Source organism: Macaca mulatta, chromosome 15 (genome assembly GCF_049350105.2).
Source record: "Macaca mulatta isolate MMU2019108-1 chromosome 15, T2T-MMU8v2.0, whole genome shotgun sequence".
In the NCBI taxonomy this organism is placed as follows: domain Eukaryota; kingdom Metazoa; phylum Chordata; class Mammalia; order Primates; family Cercopithecidae; genus Macaca; species Macaca mulatta.
The window spans coordinates 37,725,472-37,741,387 of NC_133420.1; the positions used below are offsets into that span (position 1 = coordinate 37,725,472).

At 42.0% G+C, this 15,916-nt stretch overlaps 1 protein-coding gene across 15 annotated transcripts in view; it reads left to right on the forward strand.

The window, feature by feature from the left end:
- Positions 1 to 15,916, forward strand: part of CDK5RAP2 (CDK5 regulatory subunit associated protein 2) — a 191,452-nt gene that overhangs the window by 101,187 nt on the left and 74,349 nt on the right. For 6 of the 15 annotated variants that reach the window (XR_013405629.1, XM_015116957.3, XM_028834908.2 and 3 more), the window contains 3 exons: positions 3,301 to 3,431; positions 4,946 to 5,055; positions 7,156 to 7,293. Coding sequence is in view for 14 of the 15 variants with exons in the window: in XM_015116957.3 (XP_014972443.3) it covers positions 3,301 to 3,431; positions 4,946 to 5,055; positions 7,156 to 7,293 (379 nt within the window). In the remaining variant the exon portion in view is untranslated. Of the gene's footprint in view, positions 1 to 3,300; positions 3,432 to 4,945; positions 5,056 to 7,155; positions 7,294 to 14,461; positions 14,558 to 15,916 lie in introns of all 15 variants that reach the window. The other 9 variants (XM_015116954.3, XM_028834907.2, XM_077968188.1 and 6 more) reach the window with 3 other exon arrangements.

A 15,916-nucleotide genomic window follows, 5' to 3' on the forward strand; every position in this document is an offset into this window, starting at 1 on the left:
CCTGAGCCTCAGTGCGTTTGTGAAATTGAGATTGGCTGGTCTGCCTACTTACCTACCTACTTAGATATCTACCTACTTTACAGGGTTCTGTTGAAACTAGAGAGAACACTGTTTAAAGACCTAATACTTCCTGGCATGTAGTAAGCACTCAGTAAATGGTAAGATTTCTTAAGAATAATGACAACATGAAAAGCTTATATATGTCTTAATATTCCATTATGCAGAAACTTAGTTTGCAGGAGGTTTTTGATTCCTCAGACCTTGGCATATCCAGAGGGCAGAATGTGGGCTAAGGGAAGGTAGAGCTCCTTTTTGTAACTCCAGCACTGTTCATTCTGGAAATTGGCAGGAAAGGTGGATGACCCTGGAGACAGATGATGTACTATGATTAAAATTGGAAAGGAAGGTCAAGAAGGGAGGAAACTCATTGTAAGATTGTGGTTGATCCTTTCACTTTTACATTTTTATTCTTCACAGCAGCACTTAGAAGTTGGCGGATTATCCCCAAATTACGGAAGTGGAAATGTGCATTCTAAGACGCTGTGTATCACCCAGTGTTCCACAGTGAAGGATTATCAGTGCTCAGGTCGCCTTGACTCCCAAGCCAGGTTCTTGCTGATACACTCCCCATCTTGAGGACTAGCACCGTTTCCCTTTAACTCAGGATGTCTCAGCCTCAGCAATATGAGGCTTTGGGGCTGGATAATTTTTTTGTCATGAGGGCATGTCCTGTGCTTTGTAAGATGTTTAGCAATCCCCTGCCTCTACCATGGGAAGGTCGGCACACCTGGTCCTCCCATGCCAGTTGTAACAACGCAGAATGTTTCCAGACATGGGCAAGTGTCCCCTGGGGGGTGGGGGCAAAATCATCTCCAGGTGATTATCGTTGCTGTAACTCATGAAAATCAGCAATCTTGGCTCATAAATATTATCTTCTGGATGGGAGTTGTTGGAGTATGTGGAAGGAAGGAAATGATGCTCGTTGAGCGTCTCATATGTGTTAGCCTCTGTCCTAATGTCTTTCCCATGTAACATCTCATTTATTCCTCAAAACAATCGCAAAGCAAAGGTATTATTATCCCCATTTTGTGTGAGGAAATCAGGACTCAGTTAGTTGAACTGGCTTGCTCAGTAGTGGTAACGTGCTATTTTGAGCTTGGATCTCTCTGACTCCTTGTTTCTGCTCCTGTCTGCCCCGCCCCAATTCAGGAAGAGGAAGGTTTTTGTTTTTTTCTGAGTGAAGCACCTTTTGTTCTCCCAACTCCTCACACCTTGAAAAGATTCTCAAGTTGGGAAAACATAAGTGACAGACACAGGAGCAGCAGCTGTGTACTTTTCACCCTGTCAGAAAATGGAAGAGGGAGTGAAGCAGTTAGCTTTCCTCAGCCCTAATCACAGAAGCGTCTCTAAAACAGCCTCCTTTTTTCCCCCTGGTTAAATGCCTCTGCAGCACGACCACATCCAAGCGAGTGCTGTGCTGTGACACCTCTGTGAGGTTTTTCATCAGCCTTACAAATTGATCATTATGATTGTCTTAAAATGGAACTAGGTACAAGTTGCTAGTAGGGCCCTTTCCCTTGCATGAAGACTGCTTCACGATGAACTGTCCTCAAAGCAGCAAGCATAGAAGATTAGACATCATGGTTTATTTTCCTTCCAGTGTGTGTTGGTTTATGTGTGCAGTTCGATGGATGGAGCTGGAAGTCTCTGAAGGAGAAGTGGGGCTTCTTTGAGGAGTCTGGCACACATATTTAGAGCAATTGCCTCTAACCATTCGGGGGCTATTGATCCCTTTTGAAAAATCTGATGAAAGCTTATAGGCCCTCTTCCTATTCATTCATTTTTTGCAGATAATTTCATGGCATTGATGGACCTTTTTAGGGAACCATAGGCGCTGGATGGAGAGTGATAGATCTCTTAGTATCTAAAAAAGAAGTCTGTCTGATTTGTTAATGTGTTTCAGTAGTCTTAAAAATGTTCATATACTTTGACCCAGTAATTGCATTGCTGGGAATCTTTCTTAAGAAAACAACCTGGATGTCAAACAAGGCTTTAAACACAGAGATGCACAGTGAAGCATTATTTATGCTATTCAGATGTCAGCTGGGGTCTCCATGTTCTTCTGAGAGCTGGATTTAAGTGGTTCCGATCTCTGCCAATTGCACATCAGTAGGAGTCCAAAGCCGTTCCTATGGATCCGCACTGTCCAGTTCAGTAGCCACTAGCCATGTGGCTGTTCACATTTAAACTTACTGTAAATTTAATAAAATGAAACATTTAGTTCCTTGGTACATTAGCCACATTTTAAATGCTCAGTAGGCACCTATAGCTAGTGGCTACTGTAGTTGACAGTGAAGGTATAGAATATTTCCATCACTGGAGAAAGTTCTGTTGGACAGGGCTCCCCAAGATTAATGCAAATTCTGGGAGGTGTGCATTTTCTTGGCCTCCTCTGGGTTTTGGGCTTCTAGTCCACGCAAGCTCTCTGTACAGCTTAGCACTACGTCTCCTCTCCCAGAATAAAAATCCACTCATACTATGCATTTCTGAGTGGTTAATCCATCACAGTGGAGTTTCGTTGGCCCCTAATAGACTAGTCCTTTTCTCCCTCTTATTGTTGACACACTCTTCCTTTATTTTTTTCTCTTCCCACCTGTCCCCTACCCTTACTTCCAATATGACTCTTTTGAGGAGTGCAGCAGGAGTCCTCTGTCTCCCTTTCTTCTGAAGCCTGGGTGTCCAAGTGACACCCAGGCCCTGGGGAGCCTCCCTTTCTATACCCAACCCTCTCAGGGCATTGTTCAGAACAGAGACACGTTCTGGACTGGAGAATTACATTATTTTCACCTAGTTATGCCTATAGCAAAAATTTGGAAATGACCCAAGTATCCACTAATAGGGGATGAGTTAAAGTAAGTGGTAGGACATTCACCTAGTTTAATATTATATGGTCATTAAAAATGATGTTTGCAAATAATTGCTAAAAATATAGGGAATTATGAAGTGAGGAATGCATATCAGCATTGTATGTCTAGTATTATTTCAGCCATGTAAATTACTCATAGGGGAAAAGATTGGAAGGAAATACAGTCTGCCGTGTGTTAGTTGGTAGTAGGAGCCCGGTAATTTTTGTTTTCTTTATACTGTTGTATTTAAAATCTTCTATAGTAAACCTGTATTTACTTTTATAACCAGAAAAAACCACAAATGACATAAAAATCACAGGAACGCTTTCTGGGCTTTGCATCTAAAAGTACAAATAGGTCTGTTTTAAAACTTCTGGTGTCTTGTTTTACCAAGTATCAACAACCTGCAGGCTGAGTTAAACAACATTTTTGCCCTGCGGAAGCAACTGGAGCGGGATGTGCTTTCATATCAGAATTTGCGGAAGACCTTGGAGGAGCAGATCAGCGAAATTCGGAGGCGGGAAGGTACACACTTTATTCTATGTGCTTCTCTTTGGTTTTTCCACTTGGAGGGCATGAACTGAACTTCACCAGAGTCCTAAATATTTGTTAAGGGATGAAGCATACACGGGGTTTCGTCTGGAGATCCTTTTTGTGGTGACCATGCTGATGTTAGCCTTCCTAGTAGAAGAGCCCAGGAAGTTGTACTAAATTCTGCCGAACGTCGGGTGCAGGATTGCTTCCTTGCTGCCTCTACTGTTTTCTGCATCGTTTGATACTTCTAGTTCCAAATATCCCTGGGCACTTGCAATCCCCTTTTCTGGGGGATTATAGCCCTCACTGCCCAAAACATCTGAGTACTGCCTACCACAGCACCTACTGCAGAGAGCCCAAGACCACACACACATATGGGTGAGACGCTGTTTTAGGTTGAAGCACTGTTTTTAGTGCTATATATGCAGTAAAGGAGGGCTACAACATGAGGGTCCTGTGGGACATATGTGTTCTGTGTTCCTCACAGTAATATTAAGATTTGACCCTCTCCCCTGGTAGAACTTGAGCCCTTCAAAGTTCGGGTTGGTATCTGATTTCCTTCTGTATCTCTAGCCTGGTGCCTGACACATATGGTAAAAATTGATAACAGTGGTAGGTTTGACATCTCTTGAGCATCTGCTATGTACGAGGCACAGTGCTAGGCACCTGACTTTCCACCTGTGACCCTCACAGTCATCTCATTAGGTAGAGTAGGTATTATGTTCCTATTACAGATGAAGAAACCAAGGCTCAGCTGGGGGTTGATGTGCCCAGATTTGAGCCAAGGCATCTTCCTTTAAGTTTAGCTCTTTCTAGTATTCTGTGCCGTATTTTAGTTGTATCAACTCTTACACGTGTGTGTTAAATGAGATACTGTTTGTGGATATGCCTTGCTCAGTACACATATACACACATCTTCCCCCCGCCCCCTGCTTCTCCCCTTCCTATTACAATTGACCTTTGCTGCAGAGGAAGCAGATCCTTACATCGGTGACCAGAGATTCTTCTGTCTTAGCACTAGCAGGCACTTTCTGCACTTAGTATGCTGGTTTCCCGTGAGGGTTCTGGGGCCCGTAAAAAAAAATAGATCAGACACTTTTATCTCCCTTGAGTTCTGCCCTTGTGGGTCACATCTAATTTTTCTGCATTTTCCCCTAAACAGAATCAGTCCCTCATTGAAACTGAAATCACCATTTTCTTGTGCCATTCAGAATGGTCTCCAGGCACAATACTTGATATGCAAATTATAATTCACAGTTGGCCACAGTGAAAACCTACGGCCTAAGATGAAACCATACATTGAAATATCAGCCTGTTGAGAAAGGGAAAATTACTTTTACGCCAAAGGTGGTGCCTTAGGCCCCCTCTGTGTACTATGCTCCCTGCCGCCCCACCTCCCCCATTCACTTTGCTTTGGATGGATTGCACTGGGATCAGTCTTGGGAGGACCTGTTTCTGATATTCCTTTTCTCTTCCCCCTCCCCACCTTTTGTTTTTTTGGGCAGAAGAATCATTTTCATTTTATAGTGATCAAACATCTTATCTAAGTATTTGCCTTGAAGAAAACAATCGGTTTCAAGTGGAACATTTTTCTCAAGAAGAACTTAAGAAAAAGGTATTGACCTATTAACTTTTAGTGCATTTCTTTTTGTTAGATTGTTTGTTGTATCTTGGGTTCCTGATGAAGGTTAAGATTCTGAAGGCCCCTCTCCTTCCTTCCTGTCCTCTCTGCCTTGTTGTGTGTGCCCCTCCTGTGTCCATTACCTGGAGTACCTTCCCTTGTGTCTGATAAACTCCCCAGCCAGGCTTGATCTCGTTGAAGAAAAGGTCTCTGGCCCCTCCGTTTAGAGTTAGCCACTTTTCCTTCAGGCTGTTCCCTTCTTTTTTTTGTACCTAATCCAAATCGATGTCCTTCTCTTACTGATCTGTAATTATGTGGTTATTTGTCTATATTTCCTTGCTAGGTTGTGAACATCTTAAACTTAGTGATTATGTCTTACTTATTTCTGATTTCCCGTTGCCTGGCACACATATAGGAGCTCATAATGGATACATTTTGAATGAATAACGTTCCAGGTTTGATCGATACATCTTTTTTTAAACTGGAAATGTTCTTCAATGTGTTGATCAGTGGCCTGGTTAGAGTGGTTTAGTGTTTCAAGGTTCTAAAAAACATTGTTAGGAATAGGAGGTTTGAGACTGTTTGGTTTATTGTAAAATTATCATGTATGTGTGACTGAGATTCAGTTTCCGTCTTGGAATAATTTACATTCTGATAGAAGAGATAGGCATGTAAACAAGTAATTGCAACGTGAGGTGCAAGGTTGCTGTATGGGCAGCTGTACAAGGTATAGAAATAACAGAGGAGAGGTTAATTGCCTGTATGGGAGATGGCGGGGTGAGCTTACTTGATCAGGGGAAGCTTCTCAACAGAAGTGAGACTTGAAGTGGGTTTTGAAGGACAAATTCAGAGTTTGCCCAGGTCTCCACTTTCTCAGCAGAGAAAGAGAAAACAGCCTGTGTAAGGCACAGAACAAAGGAATAGCAAGGAGAATAAAATTTTGGGTATTTTGGGAGGAATAGGGCAAGGAGTATGGAGGCAGCCGTTAGTTTTTAAAGATGAAGAAAATAGAGATGATAATAGCTGCTGCTAGTGCCTACTGGGGCTGTGGTAAGGCCAGGAGGTAGTTCACTTGGTTGGCACTTAGTAAATTCAGAATGTCTTGTTCTTCCTACTAGAACCTCCTTGAGGATTAGATCCAATTTTTGTTCATATTTTGATGTATTGGATATCTACTATGTGTACTCAGGGTGAGAATTTCCATGTTATTTGAAGAGCTAATAATCGCTTCCATCAAGAAGCCTCGGAAAATTACTGGCCGTTGGGATTTGAAGCCTGCAGGAAACCAAGGTGGTGTCTGCTCGGTTCCTTAATGTGTCTGGCCTCGCAAGACCCAGGCCCAGCTCTGCCTGTGTAGAGGCAGCTGCTCTTTCCCATATGGTTAGGCACTTTGGCCATTGTTCTGTCTCATTTAGCTCTCTAGACACCCCAGCTGTGGGACTTTGGCAGTTAAATTTCTTTGTATTTCATGTCCTCATTGTAAAATGGAGATAGACACACTAGCCTGTTCACCTCCTCAGGATTTTTGCAAGGAGTGATTGACTAAAGCTTGTAGGAGTGTTTTACTAGCCATAAATTGCTTCATAATTGACAACTGTTAATATTACTGGCATTGCCAGATAGGTGTGCAGAGGAGGAGGTCACTAGTGAAAAGTAAGACTCTGATACAGTTTCAGAAACTTTAGCCTTGGGAGACTTTTCCTCCAGAGGACCTCAAGTGCAGGAGAGAGATAGTATTAGCTGTCACTGACTGAACACTTAGACCGTGCCAGGGCCTTCAGTGCACTGTGACCACAATCCTGTTCAGTTCTCATAGTAACTCTACAGATGAGGAAACTGGGACTTCGATTGTGCAGTTTGCCCAGGATCTTTTTGCCTTGAAGTGATGGCTCTGGGATTAGAATACTGGTATGTCAGATGTTAAAGCCAGTGTTTTTGTCACTGTGCGCAGGGTATCCTGAGGGCTAGAATCAGCCTGATTCCCCATAACCGTGGTGCCAAAGAGTCGCTTAATAGGGCTGTCTGGGGCTGTGGCCCCGGGAAGCTGAAGTCTCCTGTTGGGTGGACAGCCCTGTCCTTGTTCTTACCTCCTAGGTCAGTGACCTCATACAGCTAGTGAAGGAGCTGTATACAGACAACCAGCATCTGAAGAAAACCATTTTTGATCTCTCCTGCATGGGTTTCCAGGGAAATGGGTTTCCAGATAGACTTGTGTCTACAGAACAAACAGAGGTAAGAAACATTTTTGTTGTCCTGTGCTGATTACAAAAATAAAACAACTGGCTTGGTATGGTGGCTCACGCCTGTAATCCCGGCATGTTGGGAGGCTGAGGTGGGAGGATCGCTTGGGCCCAGGAGGTTGAGGCTGCAGTGAGCTGTGATTACACCACTGCACTTCAGCCTGGGGGATAGAGCGAGACCCTGTCTCAAAAAAAAAAAAAAAACTCATCAAAACCATATATTCATATATATGTATGTATGTATACAAACCATATATTTATATATATGTATGTATGTATAACAACCTGAAAGGTTTTTCAAGACTGCATCTGTTCCTGGGGAGATCTCTAACTGAAATTCCCTTTGTTGTGAACTGGTTATTGAGAGTCCCGCTAGGCTGTCAGGTCTGCTCACAGGCTTCCTCAGGTTCGAGTCATGTCTCCATGGACACATTCGATATACTGTGATGCTTTGACTCTGGTCCAGCCCTGGGACCTGTGCTGCAGATGGCACACATCTGGATGAGTGATGTGGTCTCAGAGGGATCTGGAGAGTTTCCAAACCACCCAGATAATTTGAATAGTGTGGATGCAGCCTTAATGAATACATTAACATTGAAAAACTGACATACACACAACCCACCCGGGAAAAGAGGAAAGAAGTCTTATTCACCTTGATGACTTCTGGGCCTCAGTGCTGATCTTGGTGATTTGTTGGCTCTGATTTTCTCTGTTTGGGACCCGGGCTGCACAATGGGAGGACCCTGAAGCTGTGATGTTGTTTCCCTCTTCATTCCCTATCTTGGCCCGACTCTCCCGTAGGAAGCACCTTGCTTCATGTGCGTGTTAGCGTTGTTTCGGAAGACCAGAACTGCTCTCCCATAAAGTGCAGTAGTAGGGCCTTTATGTACTTGGGTCCCTCGTGTATGAAACTGGAATCTTCCTGGTTGGGGTTGTCTTCTGCTCTACCTGGAGTGCCAGGTAGATGGAGAACTCACATTCATTGCAACATCATTTCTTGGGAAAGATTTGTCAGCCTTAAGCTGTCTCCTCCTGCCTTCAAAGTGGGAAATGCTCAAAGGTATTTATGCTGCACTCTGGCCATCTTCTTTCTTTGTGAGAGGGAACGTTATTGATCTTAGCCTCCAGGACTCTAGATAATTTTGAAAACTAAGAATATCTGTGATCCATTTAGGGAGAAACAAGTCTGATTTGCTTCCTCCGAGGCAGCGTTCTTCACCAACTTCATTTGAGACACAAATGGTGTGTTTTGTTTGTTCATTTGCCCTTTAAAACAAAAGTCTGTTAAATGTCCCATTATGTCCTTTGGAGAAAACGGCTTTTTCCTTTTCCCACCCTAAGATCTTAATATCAGCCGACTCAGATTTGTTGAGTCTTTTATCATATTGTACTTCGATTTGATGTTCCCCATGAATAGCCTTGTTCTTTATAGCATAGCTCCCCATCATCCCCCAGAATGGGATGGGAAAGGTGATGTGCCCACTGGAATCTTAGCTGAGGGAGTAGATGGAGTTACGGTGAGGGTGAGATGGGAAAGAGCAGAGCCTGCGGTTCTCTGGGAGTACGTGTGGTTCTCCTTTGATGAGAAACAAATCAGAAACAAACCAGAAATGCGTATATTGTCCACAGCATTTCCTGAGCAGCATGACTTGCAAAGTGGGATCTGGGTATGATTCCTGTTCTCTAGTAGCCTATAAATCAGAAAAGGTGGGGGGAAAGCAAGAATATTTTTATTTTTAAAATTCAGTATTTTTTCTCCAATATTTAATTAACCCATAGCATTACCCCAACATTTGGAAAACAGAGAGAATAAATTACCCCTATTTCTGTCACTTTAAAACAAGCACACAGTTAATTAACATTTGGAAGTGTTCCTTCTGTTATTTGTGTGTATGAACATGTGTATGCACATACCTCTGCTGGAATGCAGCTTTGTCTTCTGTTCTTGCTAATTGCTATTATGTCATAGCATCTCATCCCATCTTATGAATGTGCTGAAACTTAACTGCCTCACTGCTGTTGGACATGTAGGTTATTTCTAGTGATTTGCCATTTTTAATTCTCTAATAAATGTCTTTGGACACAAATCTTTTTCTGTGTTTAGGTTTTTTTTTTCCTTAGAGTTGATTCCCAGATATGTGTCATTAGTAGGTCAAAGGACAGATATAAATATGCAATAGGCATGTAATTTATTTTCATTTATTTATTTATTCTACCCCGCCCCCCAACAACTTTTAATTTGTAAAAGACTATAAGTAGTTTGAAGGCTCTAATAGAGTTTGTCAGATTTCTTTTTAAGATGCTGGCTCTGGTGTAGAACCTCACCAGCTGGGTACCATGGTGCTCAGTTCCTGCCTGCTGGTAGTTCACACAGACACCACCAAACAAAACACCAAGAACAGGTATCCTGTTGTTGCTGTGTACATTTAAAAAAATATGAGGTTGCACCTATTTTCTCATATTTATTTGCTGGTTATTCATGCGTTATAGGATAATTAGGTTGAAAATTGATACAGGGGAGTGATTTCAGCAGAGTGTAGTCAGGATGGTGAGCGTAGAAAGCCAGGAACTGTATAACTTGTGGACCTGCCTTCTGAGTGCAGGCTATGTGTAAAGAAAGCATGTGGCATGGGTCCTGGCACACTGCAAAGGCTCGAAAGCGTTAGTTACTATTATTATTTACTTATATTGTCATTATTAAGAATGGTTAGAAAACTAACTTTTTTTTTGACGTAGAGAGGAAACCTGGACAAAGGGGCATAATGTAATTGAACTCAAATATTTGTAGGGCTGTCATGTTGACAAGAAATAGACCTTAGTGACTCTAAAGGACAGAAATGGTTCTCAGAAGTAGAAGGTGCTTGTTAAATATTCTGCTAATAGTAACAATAAAACCTGGTTTGTCAGAGCAGATTTAATTTCATTAAAAGGAGGAGCTTTCTAACAATTTGACTTCATATGTTATTATGAGTTTTACATGATTTATAAAGCCCTTGGCACAGTTCTGGCATGTGGTAGGCACTCAGTAAAACAGCTATTTTAATTTTTTTTCTTGGTGAGTTAGTGGCAGAGATGGGACTATAACCCTTTTCTGACTCCGTTTAGAGTTGTTTAGCAACACCATAGGGCAGTGCTTCTGAAGTTTAATGTGCACGTAAATTTCCTGAGAGTCTTGTTAAAATGCAGATTCTTGTCCAGTAAGCCTAGCATGGGGCCTGAGAGTCTGTATTTCTAACAAATTCGGGTGATGATTCTTCTGCTGCCCTAAGGAATACCCTTTGAGTAGCAAGACCAGAGGTAATCCTGAAAGCGACTTGTTTCTAGATCTCGTTTTGAAAAAAGTCATTATTCATTTGTTTATTTGTTCAGCAGCGTTATTGAGCATCAGGCATTGATATTAAAACTATGAACACATACATGTCCCCGCCCTGTCTAGGATGTAATCTAGAGAAGCAGAGGGGCAGTTGCGGCAGAGTGTAGTGAGGGCTCTGATGCAGTGAATGCAGAGTCTCAAGGGAGTTGTAGACAGGTGCTCAGCCCTCACTTTGAGGATTAAGGGAAGTTCTTCCTGGAGGAGGAAGGGGAGCTGCCAAGAGGATGAAGAAAGAATAGCTCAAGAGGCACGGGGAGAGGCAGTAAAGTGCAGAGTAACAGCATGGGGTTTCAAGGAGGGAGTGTTTCATAGTGTGGAACACTCTGAGAAGACAAGAAAGAAAAAAGTACTGAGAACTTCCTGTGAGTCCCATGACCGGTTTCATTAGAGTGAAGGGGACAGAAGCCAGCTTGCAGGGCAAAGAGAAGTGATGAGAAGTGAGGAAATGAGGATAGAGCCAGTTGACACTTGGAGGTTTGGAGGTTGCTTCTTTAGTGGCGGTAGGGCTGGAAGCTGAGCCAGGTATAGTGACTCAGTTCTTTCTGACATCTTAGTTCTATGTCTTCGAAAATGGGTAAGTAGCATGTAGCATGAAGTACATTTCTCTATGTCCATAACATTTAATTTCTTGACCATTCCTGGAAACTGAGAGTTTACTTCTAATTTTGACCAGGTCAGCAGAGGTAAAGAAAAATGAAAGTGAATTTTTACTTCACTGTATCAAGTATTGGCATGGTTACGGTTCTGGAAATGCAGAATAACTTTGATGCTTTTCATATTTCAACTTGGAATGATGTGTTCACGATACTTTCTTTGCTCATCTAAACTTAGGGGAAACTCTTCTCAGATCCGCAGGAGTCAGGGAGGAGCTTCTCTCTGCCTCCTTCCTAACCTCATGTGGATTTCATCTCTCATTAATAAACAAGGTCTTTGGGGACCTTTCCTGGGCAGTAAAAGCCACATTGCAGAAGGTGAGAGTAGACCCCTTGCAGAAGCCTGGAGACAGGCAGAGAACACTCAGTGACCAGAGCTGTTGGGGAATCAGAGAGAGACTTTTGTTGTTGTTTTGAGACGGAGTCTCACTCTGTTACCCAGGCTGGAGTACAGTGGTGCAGTCTCAGCTCACTGCAAGCTAAGCTCCGCCTCCCAGGTTCACACCATTCTCCTACCTCAGCCTCCCGAGTAGCTGGGATTACAGTTGTCTGCCACCACACCTGGCTAATTTTTTGTATTTTTAATAGAGATGGGGTTTCACAATGTTAGCCAGGATAGTCTCAATCTCCTGACCTCGTGATCTGCCTGCCTTGGCCTCCCAAAGTGCTGGGATTACAGGCGTGAGCCTCCACGCCCGGCCCTGTTTTGTTTTGTTTTAAAGATGGGAAAGACTTTCTCCTAATATTTTATTATGAAAAAATTCAGACACAGCAAAGTGAAAAGAATTTTACAGTGAATACCCATATACTCACCACCTAGGTTCTATGCACATTTCCCACCTGCCCATCATCACTCTGTCTCATCTTTCTGATAAATTTTAATTGAAGCTGCAAACCTTAGTATACTTCCCCCTAAGCACTTCAGTGTGCATATCTTCAATAAATGCTTATAGTTAAATGAACTATAGAAATTGTAAGCCTGTGTTCACTAAGTTTTACAAGTGTATGTGCCTGTGTAAGGCAAACTCCTATCAAGAGCCTGCATGTCCTCTGTTGTCCAAACCCAGTCCCACCCCAGCTGCTCTTCTGATTTTTGTCCCACTATGGATTAATTTTGCCTAGACCTTCATATAAGTGGAGTTCTACAGTATATTCTCTTTTGTATATATTCTTTTACTCAGCATTATGTTTTTGAGATTCATCTATCCTGTTAGTGCATCAAGTTTGTTCCTTTTTATTGCCAAGTAGTATTCCATTGCATGAATGGATTACAGTGTTTATTCATTCTGCTATTAATGGACACTTGGGTAAAAGGTGATATGAGCATTCATGTACAATTCTTTGTTGTGACATACTTTTTTTTTTTTTTTTTTTAAACTTAATGAGTACCTACGAGTAGAATTCCTGAGTCATAGGGTTATTAGTTTTATAAGAAATGCCAATGCTTTGTCCAAACCTTTTATATTCCCACCAACGAGTTTGATAGTTCCAGTTAGTCTTTATCACGGTGAGAATGTTACGGTAATGAGGGAAGAAACCAAAAGAGAAAGAGGGTTCCTTACCCATATTTATAAACTTTTATACCTCAGTAGGTATATTTATGCATGTCTAGTCTGTTTTGTGCTTGATAGGATAGTGGGATATGGTTTTTGATCATCACTTCTGTTTGATCCTGATTGCAGATTTATACGGTTAGATTGAATGTGTTCTGACCCTGGGAAGTTTCTATAAAAATTGAACTCAGTTGCCTTTGTTTTGTTTTTCTTCCAAAACAATGTTTTTCTTCTGAAAGGAAAATCAGAGAGTTGGACTGGAGAGCTATGGGGATAATTGACTAAATGTAGGGATTCAGAAATAAAACTTGAACTAGAACCGTAGGTATCTCACATGTACAACACACCCAACAAATGACCCAGTACTCCGTGGTTTCAGCACCTTCGGTGTAGACTATTTTGTTTTGTTTTTGTTTTCGAGACAGGGTCTTACTCTGTTGCCCAGGCTGGAGTGCAGTGTTGTGATCATGGCTCACTGCAGCCTCAACCTCCCTGGGCTCAGGTGATCCTTCTGCCTCAGTCTCCTGGGACTACAGGCATGTGCCACCACACCCGGAGAATTTTTGTACTTTTTGTAGAGACAAGTGTCTCACTCTGTTGTCCTGACTGGTCTTGAACTGCTAGGCTCAAGCAATCTGCCTGCCTAGGGCTCCCAAAGTGCTAAGATTACAGGTGTGAGCCACCGCACCTGGCCAGACTCTTTTATTGGTGAGATAAGGTTTGATATAATTTTGACATGGCTTCGATTGGTTCCTTACCCGGGAGTGGCTGGCCACCTTTTCTCTCATTTTTAATTTGGTTAATTCAGGTGCCCCATGAATAGAGTTTTTGCTTTTCCGGAGAGCTGAGAACTGGCTTTCTTGAGAACTTTGTACCGTCCATTTTGTAGCACTCAGAAGCTTTGGGATTTACACTTCTTTGAAGCATTAGGGATTTATGCAGTCTTTATAAATAACTGTCCTTCATTTCCAAAAGCATAAAGTTATCGTCAGGCAAGCGTGATACTCTTCTCATTAGAGATGAAGACTTTTTGTCAGCAAAATGACAGTGTTGCCAGGACTGTCCATCTCAGAGGTGTGACAGTCGAACAAGAAGAGGTTTATGCCTTGTGCTAAATAGGAGAAATGATGCATAAATTGGGCACACCATAAATTTCATTTATTACTTTCTTGCTATTTGATATTTTCAATTCCATCAATAGCTGTTTTCCAAAATCTTGTTACTTTTATATAATCTGAAAGTGAATTTAGCAAAGGCAGGAGTGGCAGTGGCATATAGCATATTTAATTTCCGGCAGCTAAGGGAGGGCCATACAAGGGCAAGGGGAAATGTCTTTAGTTGTTTTCTTGGGGAATTTGTCCTTAAATTATGCTTGATCCAGGCAGCTGGTGTGATTCGCCACAACTAGCAACTCTAACTTTGGTTAATTTTTATTTCATGGCTTTGGCATTTGTTTGTTCCTCTTTTTTGTTTGCCTTTTGTTTTGCATTAAAAAAAAAAGACATCACTGACTTATTCATACATATTCATGCTGCACACTTTTTTGGGTTGCATTTTCACATCATTCCATGCTCCATGTAGCTTATGGCTAGCAAGGAGGATGAGGACACGATCAAAATTGGAGAGGATGACGAGAATAACTTCCTGAGTGACCAGCATTTGCAGCAGAGTAATGAGGTAGGAACCTTGCAGTTAACTCCTTATTTCATCTATTCCACTCTATGTCCAAACCAGTCTTCGAGTCTGGAATGAGTCCAGTGAGTTTTCTGTTCATTCTGCCTATATCGTGTACCTTTCATGTGCCAGTGGAAAGCAAAGACTAGGTCTCTTCCCTCTTAGAAGTTAAAAACTGGGTGACAGAGCCAGTCGTGAAACATGAAAACAAGCGTATACTTGCAAATAAAAATGGACTTGTTATAGTAGAATAGCAGGCATTGGATGTTTGACCTGGACAAATCTTCAGTGAGCTAATCCAACGCATTTTATGAATTAGGAACTGAAGCCTTTGAGGAGTGATGATTTATTTGGGGCAGAGAGTAAATCAGTGATAGAGTTGGGATAAGAACCCTTGTTTCTGGACTGTGTGAACTACCAGATCATTTGGTTGAGGCGTAAAGACCTACTGATGGAACTTAGCTCCCCTTCCTAGGGGCGCTCTGCAGTCTCCTCATCTGGAACCCACATTACTGTCATTTGGGCATTGTGAGAATCTGACCCCCGTCCACATAGAGCACTCTTCCAATCACATTGATACTGAACATTTGGAGCAAGCAGTCTCCAACCCTCTAATTCATAAAATGTGTGGGAGACTCCAAGCAGTGTCCAAAGTTGAAAGAACCCTAGAGACTGGGATGTGGTGGGGGTAAGATGCTACAGATTTGGCATTTTTGGCCTTCAGGGTGTTCAAGTTTGTGGAGTCACAAAGGGAAGATCTTCAAATATAGATAGTTTTAGAAAGCAAAGTAATTAAAAGTGCAACCAGATGAACCTCATTCGAAGTCTTAGCTTTGGCACTACTATCTCTGTGACCTTGGTTAATTAGTGTTTAACCTCTAAGCCTGAGTTTCCTCATCAATGAGGATAGTAATACTTCCTTTTAGGATTGTGATATTTAAATAGAAAGGCATGTAATAGTGCTCAGTAAATAATAATTATTGTTTTTATTATTCTGTACGTTTCCTTCTTTGGAGGTTGCTTATTAGTTGGATTTAATAACTAGATTGGTGGCCAAGAAGACACTATAAATAACAACTCATTTGTGTAGGTCTTGTCTTCCGTTTAAAAATCTTAATCATTTCACCAGTGTGGAGAGATGGGGGTGATGGCTAGTGTGTATATCTCCAGCAGTAATGAAGTCAAGAGGAATTATTTATAGACTGGTAGAAGAAATTTACAGCTTTGGATAGGGGAGAAAGAATGCTAATTGCAGCACCTCAAAGACATGCCCAGTACAGGCTTTAACTAGATGCATCTTTGGTACCACTCCTCTGGGACCCTCAGTGACCCAAGAAGGTGGATCCGTAAATAACATCTCCA